The 10,153-nt window shown below is 50.6% G+C and overlaps 1 protein-coding gene across 1 annotated transcript; it reads left to right on the top strand.

Annotated features, from left to right (window-relative positions):
• The first annotated feature begins 1,207 nt into the window (after positions 1 to 1,207).
• Positions 1,208 to 8,481, top strand: LOC143738849 (uncharacterized). The gene has a single exon (XM_077230916.1). The coding sequence runs from the start codon at positions 5,506 to 5,508 to the stop codon at positions 8,467 to 8,469; it is 2,964 nt and encodes a 987-aa protein (XP_077087031.1). The 5' UTR covers positions 1,208 to 5,505; the 3' UTR covers positions 8,470 to 8,481.
• The last annotated feature ends 1,672 nt before the right edge of the window (positions 8,482 to 10,153 follow it).

Raw genomic sequence — 10,153 nt, 5'->3', positions numbered from 1 at the left:
AGAGCGCGAACGGGGCAGAGAAAAGCTAGGGCTGGGTCTGCCTCCTCCAGGGGCACCGCTTGCAGGTTCACCACCTGATCCCGAAAGGGGGTGGTAGGAACCTTGGGAACATATCCAGGCCGGGGTCTCAGGACAACGTGAGAGTTAGCCGGCCCGAATTCCAGGCACGATTCGCTGACCGAAAATGCGTGCAGGTCCCCTACCCTCTTGATGGAGGCCAAAGCAAGCAGGAGGACTGTCTTTTGGGACAGAATTTTTAACTCTGCTGCCTGCAAAGGCTCGAAGGGCGATCTCTGCAGTGCGGTTAGCACCAGAGATAAGTCCCAAGAGGGTATAGAGGGGGGGCGAGGCGGATTCAATCTCCTCGCTCCCCTCAGGAACCTGACGATCAGATCATGCTTCCCCAGGGATTTCCCGTCTACTGCATCGTGATGTGCGGCAATAGCGGCAACATACACTTTGAGGGTGGAGGGGGACAGCCGACGCTCCAAAGCCTCTTGCAGGAAAGAAAGCACGGAAATGATCGAACACCTTCGGGGGTCTTCTCTGTGAGAAGCACACCACTCAACGAACAGGTTCCATTTCAGGGAGTAAGCAAGCCTCGTAGAGGCAGCTCTCGCTGAAGTGATGGTATCTACGACTGCCTGTGGTAGATTACCTAGAACCTCCGCGTCCCGTCCAGGGACCACACATGGAGTCTCCAACAGTCTGGACGCGGGTGCTTATGGTGCCCCGTCCCTGAGAGAGCAGGTCCTCTCCCAGAGCAATGGGCAAGGGAGGAGCTGTCGAGAGGAGAAAAAGTTCGGGGAACCAAGTTCGGTTGGGCCAATAAGGGGCAACTAGCAAAACCTGCTCCCCTTCCTCCCTGATTTTGCACAGTAGTTGTGCCATCAGGCTCACTGGGGGAAACGCATACTTGCGGAGGCCCCGGGGCCAGCTGTGAGCCAGTGCATCCGTGCCGAGGGTCCCCTCGGTGCGGGAATAAAACAACTGGCAATGGGACGAGTCCGGAGAGGCAAACAGATCTATCTGTGCTGCCCCGAAGTGGTCCCAAATCAGCTGGACCGCCTGGGGATGGAGTCGCCATTCCCCGGAGGCCACAATCTGTCGTGAGAGCTCGTCGGCGGCACGATTGAGCAGGCCAGGGATGTGAACGGCACGAAGCGACCTCAGATGCTTCTGACTTCATAGGAGGAGGTGGCGGGCGAGTTGTGACATGCGACGGGAACGTAGACCACCTTGGTGGTTGATGTACGCAACGGTCGCCGTGCTGTCCGTACGGACCAGTACATGCTTGCCGAGCAGCGTCGTCTTGAGGCGTCTCAAAGCAAGGAGCACTGCTAACAACTCGAGGCAGTTGATGTGCCAATGCAGGTGGGACCCCGTCCAGGTGCCAGCTACTGCATGCCCGTTGTACGTGGCCCCCCAGCCGGTGTTGGAGGCGTCTGTGGAAACCACAGCATGCCTGGACACTTGTTCTAGGGACACACCGGCCCGGAGAAACGAAAGGTCCGACCACGGGCTGAGGGTTTGGAGGCAGGCCGGGGTGATTTTCACACGGAGCATGCCTCTCTGCCACGTCCACCACGGGACTCGGTCGTGAAGCCAGTGGTGGAGTGGTCTCATATGAAGCAGGCCGAGCGGCGTAACTGTGGCTGCGGCTGCCATATGCCCCAGGAGCCTCTTAAATTGTTTCAGATAAACCACTGTACTGCTCTTGATGAGATTCAGGCAGTTCAGCACCGACCGGGGGCGATTCTCTGTGAGGCGCGCCGTGTGTTGGACCGAATCCAGCTCCAAACCGAGAAAAGAGATCCTCTGCACGGGGGCGAGTTTGCTCTTCTCCCAGTTGACCTGAAGACCCAACTGGCTGATGTGGTGGAGCAGCAAATCCCTGTGTTCGCATAACTGCTCCTGAGACTGCGCTAGTATGAGCCAGTCGTCGAGATAGTTGAGAATGCGAATGCCACGCTCTCTCATGGGAGCGAGGGCTGCCTCCGCGAGCTTCGTAAAGACACGGGGTGACAGGGCCAGCCCGAAGGGTACGACTTTGTACTGATACGCCTGACCCTCGAACGCGAAACGCAGGAATGGCCTGTGTCGCGGCAGGATGGAGACATGAAAGTAAGCGTCCTTCAGGTCTATCGCTGCAAACCAATCTTGGGGACGGACACATTGGAAGATGCGTTTCTGCGTTAGCATTCTGAACAGGAGCTTGTGGAGGGCCCGGTTCAGGACTTGCAGGTCCAAGATTGGTCGTAACCCACCACCTTTCTTGGGTACAATGAAGTACGGGCTGTAAAAGCCGGTCTTCATCTCGGGTACAGACACCGGCTCTATCGCGCCTTCGCCAGCAGGACAGGGACCCCCGCGCGCATGACAGGAGCAGATTTGCTCGACACCGAAGTGTGGCGAATGCCACTGTACCTGGGCGGACTCCGGCGGAACTGAATCGTGTAGCCGAGCCTGATGGTACGGAGGAGCCAGCTGGACGGGTTGGAGAGCACCTTCCAGGCCTCGACGAACTGGACCAGGGGGACCAGAGGCACCACAGGCATACCCGGGGTGGGGCAACGAGGTGGAGGACAGGGATCCGGCTCGGAAGGCCCATGGGCGGCCCGAAGCGGGGTCTGAGTGAGCCGTGCTGCACTTACCTGACTCCACAGGGCAACAGAGGATGGGTGAGAAGGCGGATGACCGGGTCCTCGAACGCATCGTGTTGCCGGTTGGCGAACAAGAGGGGGCTGGGGGGAGCAAGGCTGTTCCACAGGGTCGCAAACCGCCAGCCTCGCCCTCTTGGGACCCAGGGACGGAGAAATTCGCTCTTTCAACAATTTGGGTACCACTGGACTCCGAAGAGCCAATGGTGGAACGGTGACCATCTGAAGAGCTAGTCCCCCCATCCCTGGGTGGCCTGTCTCAGGAAAGCTTCTGACAATCGCCCCCTGGCTGGGCAGTGACTGAGACAGACCGGGCGGCCTGCCTGCTGCTGGTTCTATGCTGGGGCCTGGGTGAAGGCTGTTGCGGAGACCCGCGGAACCGGAGGCAGCGGCAGGGGGACGCCCTCGGCGACGAACGGGCAGAGGGACTATCACCGGCGGCAGGGTGGAGGCAACAGCGGGCCTCCGGGATAGGGTGTGTCTGGGAGCCTCCGTCCGAACCTGGGTGGCAGAGAACTGTTGGGCGCAGCTCTCCGCCACGTCGCCGAACAACCCAACCTGGGAAATTGGGGAGTCCAGGAACCGAACCTTGTCTGCATCCGCCATCTCAACCAGGCTGAGCCAACGATGGCGTTCCTTGACCACCAAGGTGGACATCGCTAGACCGACCGCACATGCCGCGACACTCGCACCCCGGAGGGCGAGGTCAACGGCAGTGCAGAGCTCACTCATGAGCGGCCGGTCTAAACTACCCTCGTGCATGTCCCTGAGTGTCTTGGCCTGGTAGACCTGCAACAACGCCAAGGCATGCAAAGAGGAAGCGGCTTGCCCGCAAGCTCTGTAAGCTCTGACCGCCAATCCTGACGCGAACTCACAGGCCCACGAGGGGAAACAAGGATCCCCCATCCAGGATGCAGCGGCCGTTGGACATAAGTGAGTCGCAACAGACCGCTCCACTGGAGGGATAGCCTCATAACCCTTCACCGCTCATCCGACAAGGGTAGTGAGGGAGGAAGAACTACTTAAGTCGTTTTCAGCAGTAAAAGGTGCCGTCCACGACCAAGTAAGCTCTTCATGCACTTCGGGAAAGAAGGGCACTGGGGCGGCGGGCTGAGAATCGGCACGGCCCGCCCCGAGATACCAATCATCCAACCGAGACGGAACAGGACACGGTGGAGGGTTCCACTCGAGCCCGACAGCCTCGGCGGCCCGTTTCAGCATAGCTGACAATTCTGGATCCGGCTCGGGCAACATTGAACTCCCAGAGGGAGACAACGCAGCCGAGTCGTCATCTCCAGAAGTCAGCTCACCCTCCGATGCTGCAATCGACGTCCTGTCCTCCAGGGGAGCCCCGAGTGAAACCGCTGGCCGACCCATTACAGATGGACCAGCGGACAACACCGGAGGCTCCAATGGCAGCAGTGGAAGGGAGGGGTGAGGAGCCCACAGGGAATGGTTACCGGGCGGGACATCCAACACTACCCTCCGGTCACCCATCCCCAAACACGTGATACAACAATTGTGACCATCAGAGAGAGACAGGGAACGACCGCACCCAGAAACGCACGGGCGGAATGACATCTTGAAAAAGACGCAAACGCACCCGTGTTGCTCTTTTAGGAAGTGAAAAACTCTCACCAGTGCCGGAGCACACAGGGGAATGACCGCGGCAACACTGACACAGGAATGGTGCACCCTGTGCCAGTGAAGCACTCACTTTCTCGCCCTCAACCGACCGTCAGACAAACAAACACAAACAGAAACTTGGTTGCTGTGAGAACAGCAGTTGAGAGCTTGAAGCTCGCGATCACCGCTGCACTCGCGCTGCAAACACCGACACCAGGAGAGACTTTCCAAAGAAGCGCCGACACACTCGCTCGTTGTACAACAACACTCTTCAGATCCAGACATGAAGCTCGGCTCCGAAGCGAAAGGCAAATTGTGCGTGCATCTACTTCCGTATTTATACCCCGCTGCGGGGCGGAGTGTGAGATGCAGATCTCGCACGCCAATGTGTATTGGCTCGTTCAATAATACTCAAAGACAATAGGCTCCCTGGCGTGATCCCATTTCAGTCGACGTCGACTACGTCCTCCGTTATCGACTGAAAGGGAACTGGGGACACTTCCCTTAATTCCTGATGTACTCGTTACATCACAAGAAGAATGGCATCTACGCTAATTTTAGTGTCTTTGTTTATCCCGAGGTTTTCCCGCAGCCTGCCGGATACAGGCCGTTTCCAGATCTGATGAAGGACTTTCGCCTGGACCTGATGACAATGCAGTGCTGAAGTGCCAACTACCCTCTCCCTATGGAGGATCCCTATACCACTCTACACATAAAGCATTGTGGATTTTTTCGGTTCACGTACCTACCCAAAGTGATAAGATAAAATAAAATTCTGCATCAAAATTTATAGACAAGACAAGTAGTTTATTTAGGCATGGTTTGTAAGGAATTACAAACCTGCGCACATATATTCAAACGCACATAACTATAGAATCAATTCTTAATGCGCATGTGAACGCCATCAGCGTCTATCACAGGTTCACGTTTAAAGTCTGTTTAGAGAGAACGTTGTCGTCTTAGCGGCCCCTAATTTAATAACAAATGATCATTTAGACGGAAGTGAATCAATCAAAACTAACTTTAGCTGGAAATTTTTTTTTTCAAGAACCACTATAAAACCAAACGAATCTCTGTTACCTTAAATTATATGTTTATCTCTGTAAAGCTGCTTTGAAACAATCTACATTGTTAAACATGCTATATAAATGAGGATGACTTGACTTGACTTGACTAGAGCAGATACAATGAAGTTGTGGAGGACTACTTAAAACAAGGAATGGCAGAGGATGTGCCAAGCGAGCATGCATCATCACAAGGTAGTGAGACATATTACTTACCTCATCACGCGGTATTGAGAGAGGATAAGGCGACAACGAAACTGCGGGTTGTGTTTGATGCGTCCTCCCACGAAAATCAAAGTCCCTCACTAAATGACTGTCTCTCAACAGGGCCCAATCTGAATCCAGATCTGATGAGTATTTTGATCAAATTTAGACTGCACGAAATCGCATATATGGCAGATATCAAGAAAGCATTTCTGCAGATTTCACTTTCAGAAAGAGATCGGGACGCTGTAAGATTTCTGTGGTTCATAGGACCACCAACAGAGGAAAAGGACGTGAAGCTGCGCATGCTCAGAATGACGAGAGTGGTGTTCAGGGCTTCATCAAGCCCATTCTTACTCGCAGCCACCATTAGGAAGCATTTAAGACAGTATGAGTTAGAACACCCACAAGTGGTAGAAGTCCTTAGCTCCTCATTCTACGTCGATGATTTTATTTCAAGTGCAAGTGAGGTGACCAAAGCACATACAGTGACATCGACAGCCAGGAACATTATGTCTGCTGCAGGCATGGAGCTATGTAAATGGTTGACAAACTCTCCTGAGCTCAAAGAAAAATGGCAGGAAAGCTTGATGGATTGTGCTGTGCAACCAGAATCATACAGGTCTGTGCTGAAGGTGCTGGGTATGGTGTGGAGACCAGCTACTGATGATTTTGGGTTCGACCTCAGGGGGCTGCTTGATATTCTGAAAAAAAGAGAAAACACCAAACGAAGTGTTCTGCAGTCTTCTGCTCGCATTTTTGACCCTCTAGGATTCCTGACTCCTTTCACTATCAGGATTAAGTGTTTGTTCCTAGAGATGTGGGAGAGAGGGCTCAAGTGGGACGAGGAACTGCCATCTGATCTGACGAAGAAATGGCAACAGTGGTGCTCAGAGCTCCCTCAACTGCATCAGGTCTCAATCCCACGATGGTATCAAACACACATACCACAGCAGGACGGTCAAGAGTTAAAGCTACTTGTGTTCTGTGACTCGAGTGAAAGGGCGTATAGTGCAGTTGCTTATCTTCAAGGAGAAACAAAGGAAGGAGAAATGACCATAAGCCTGGTTGCATCCAAGTCCAGAGTAGCTCCACTCAAAAGGATGACACTGCCACGCCTGGAGCTAATGGGTGCTGTAATAGCATCCAGGCTGGGGAACACCCTCATGAACGCACTGCAGCTAGACAAGACACGACTCAGACTATGGACAGACTCAATGATAGTGCTGCATTGGATTTGTGGTTCTGCTCATAAGTGGAAGCAGTTTGTAGCAAATAGAGTCACAGAAATCCAGTCTCTAACTGACCCACAGTCATGGTCTCACTGCAAAGGGAAAATTATTCCAGCTGACCTCCCCACCAGAGGCCTAACTGTGCAGGACCTGAAGCAGAGCGCATTGTGGTGGAATGGTCCTTGTGTTCTGATGTCACCTGATCAGTCAGAGAGCACTCAGGAAGATGTTCAGGAAGATGAGGTAAGGTCTGAACTCAGATCCAAATACCAGATTGCTGTACAGTTTGTTAAGCAAGACCAAGATTTCTTAAGCCCTGTTTTATGTCTGGAGAGGTACAGCAAACTAAAAACAGTGCTCTGGGTGACAGCCTCGATAAAGAGGTTTATCTACAACACCCGCTCAAGCACAAAAATCAGTGGTGAACTGACGGCAGTAGAGCTGAATGAAGAAGGAAAAAACTGGATAAAGGTGATTCAGAACCAGAGATTCAGCTCTGAAATTGATTTGCTGAAAGCAGGGAAATGTCCCCACACTGACTCCAGAATCCGAGAGCTAAAACCATTTCTGGATGAAGAGGAGCTGCTCAGTGTGGGAGGAAGGCTTCAGCATTCTGATCTTTCTTACAGAGAAAAGCACCCATGGATTTTGCCCAACAACCACCGATACACAGAAATTTTGGTGCAATATGAACATGAGAAGATAATGCATGCGGGTTTACAAAACACTTTAGTGCAGACAAGAGAGAAATATTGGGTTTTGAGGGCACGACAGGTAGTGAAGAAGGTTGTGTCCAGATGTGTACTCTGGAAGAAATTCAAGGCAAAGGCTGGGCAGCAGACTACTGCGCCACTGCCAAGAGACAGAATAACAGAGTCACCGCCATTTGAGATCACTGGTGTGGACTTCGCAGGGCCACTCTATGTGAAGACACAGAACGTCATGACAAAAGCGTATATAGCACTGTTCACTTGCGCTGTAACCAGAGCGTTGCACTTAGAGCTGGTCTCAGATATGTCTATGTCAGATATAGAGAACTTCCTGCTAGCGTTGAATAGATTCATCTCGAGAAGAGGACTATGCAAGGTGATTTATTCAGATAACGCCAAGTCGTTCAAGAGAGCGGATCAAGATTTGAAGGAGCTCTGGAAAGGCATTAAAGATCCACAGCTACGGGAGTTCTTCTCTGAGAAGGGCATCACATGGCGGTTCATCGCTGAAAGAGCAGCCTGGTGGGGCGGATTCTGGGAGCGGCTGGTAAGGTCAGTCAAAATTATTCTCAGAAAAGTGCTAGGTAGAGCTAAACTCAACTTTGAAGAAATGTGCACCATTCTGACTGAAGCTGAAGCCATAATAAACTCGAGGCCGCTCACTTATGTGCACAATGATGTGGACGAGCCAGAGCCACTAACACCTGCTCATTTCTTGGTGGGCCAGAGACTGAACTGCTTGCCTTCTAAGCCATGTCCAGCTGAGACTAACCATCCAACAGCGAACAAGGAGGAGATGAACAGGAGGTGGCGCTACCGACAAAAACTTATGACCAACATCTGGAACCGATGGCGGAGAGAATATTTGCTGGATTTGAAGTCGGCTCATCGCTGCGACACCCCACAGTCTTCTCTGCTGAAGGTCGGAGATGTTGCACTCAACGGAGAAGATAACACCTCAAGACAAAGCTGAAAGCTATGAAGAATTGAGGAATTGTTTCCAGGTCGTGAGGGACTTGTGAGGTCATGTGCAGTTTGCACAAGTTCAGGGACTGTTCTGCGGAGACCCATCCAGCTTTTGTATCCTTTGAAAATTATATAAACTGTAGTTTATGGGGGGAGGATGTTGACAATTTATTTGTTAGAAGACTTTTTAAAAGAATAGTTACGAAAGTTAAGATTAATAAGTTAAAATGAATAAGTTATCATTTAATATACAACACTAAGATTAACAGTTCATGTTTCATATACATATGTGGTTAAAAACATTCTATATGTAATTATGATTTGTGAATTGATTTCATTTCCCAAGAGGCAATGAGCAATGGAAAAGGTACGTGATGACGTAAAGTTTGTTGGTGATTTGCAACAGCCATCTTGTGAACGATTTGCTGAATCAAGCACGCAATGTTTCATTTTGTTTCTTTTTTTCATTAAACGTCAAAAACGAAGCTACGTCTCTCATCGTCATTCCTAGTCTATAAGACGATAAATGTACAACAGTTTACTTGTAACTGATTTCGTAGATAATTTGTTTCATACTAAAAAAATATTTTTCATCCATTTTGTTCGGTTAGCTCTGCTGGTTGATGTTGTAGGGTATGGCCCACTCAGACACACACTAATTATTCATTATATACAAAGGTTTATGAAATTCCAAAACTAAAAGCCCAAATGAACGAACACGAGGGCAGAAACAGTGTCATGTTACAGGGCATGATAAGCAGATTTTACGACCTCCGAGGAATGTGGCCACATGCACAAGAGAGAGATAAAATGGGAACACAGAAACCCTCTTTAAAACAGACTTTGCTGCATTAATCATAGACTAACTGATCTATAAATGAACATGCATAAAACTGGGATGACTATTGTGACTATTATGGGACTGTGTGACTATTATGTATGGTATGTACCCTGATATACCACCAACTAACGACACACTTTGATCTACATCACCTTCTTCTAGAATGGAGTGTGGATGTGTTATAGCTATCTGAGCATTAATGACGGTATAACCATGCTCGAGACAAAGACTCGTAAATCAACTAAGAGCCACTTTCCCTCTCAGACATGTCACCGTTCTTATTGGTCGAGTTCCACCCTTGGGGGTGGATCCTTTCCAGGCTTTATTAGATACAGTCCACATGTGACCTCCCTCTCTTAGTTCTTTCATCCAGCCGCAACACTGTTCTGGTGATACTGGGTAATGATACTCCCCCTCCACGGGGGCCCCAGGGCCCAGCAGGCCTCGATCCAACCAGATATGGGCTCATGCAGGAGGGAGATGACTCTCTCACAAAGAACCAAGCACAATCTCAGGAGTTTTGGAACAAAGACTCCAACCAACAACGACTCCAATCACCCATCCTTCCGACTTCCTCACTTCTCCAGGGTGCTCAGTTGGCCTCAACAGAGTCCCAGGCCTTGACCAAACCAGCCATGCGTTCCTGGAGAAAGAGAACGCTCAACCAACTTCCACTTGACACTGCCGGAACCATCAACGACTTAAATTTTCAACAACTTCAAGAATTGTTCCCACTACAAATGCAAGTATTCAATTCAATGAAAATTGAAAATGAAATTCTGATGGTTCTTCTCATAGATCCCCTTTTCTGGTTTCCAATTTAATCCCATCACTAACCTATTTCTGTATT

This window comes from Siphateles boraxobius, unplaced genomic scaffold (assembly GCF_051911475.1).
Source record: "Siphateles boraxobius isolate OS27281-9 unplaced genomic scaffold, OSU_SipBor_1 156, whole genome shotgun sequence".
In the NCBI taxonomy this organism is placed as follows: domain Eukaryota; kingdom Metazoa; phylum Chordata; class Actinopteri; order Cypriniformes; family Leuciscidae; genus Siphateles; species Siphateles boraxobius.
The sequence above is the reverse complement of the archived record's forward strand: the minus strand, read 5'-3'. Positions and strand labels throughout refer to the sequence as shown.

Bases quoted from the DNA above. Each gene is read 5' to 3' on its own strand.
- LOC143738849 (XM_077230916.1), top strand. From the start codon at position 5,506: ATGGCAGAGGATGTGCCAAGCGAGCATGCATCATCACAAGGTAGTGAG.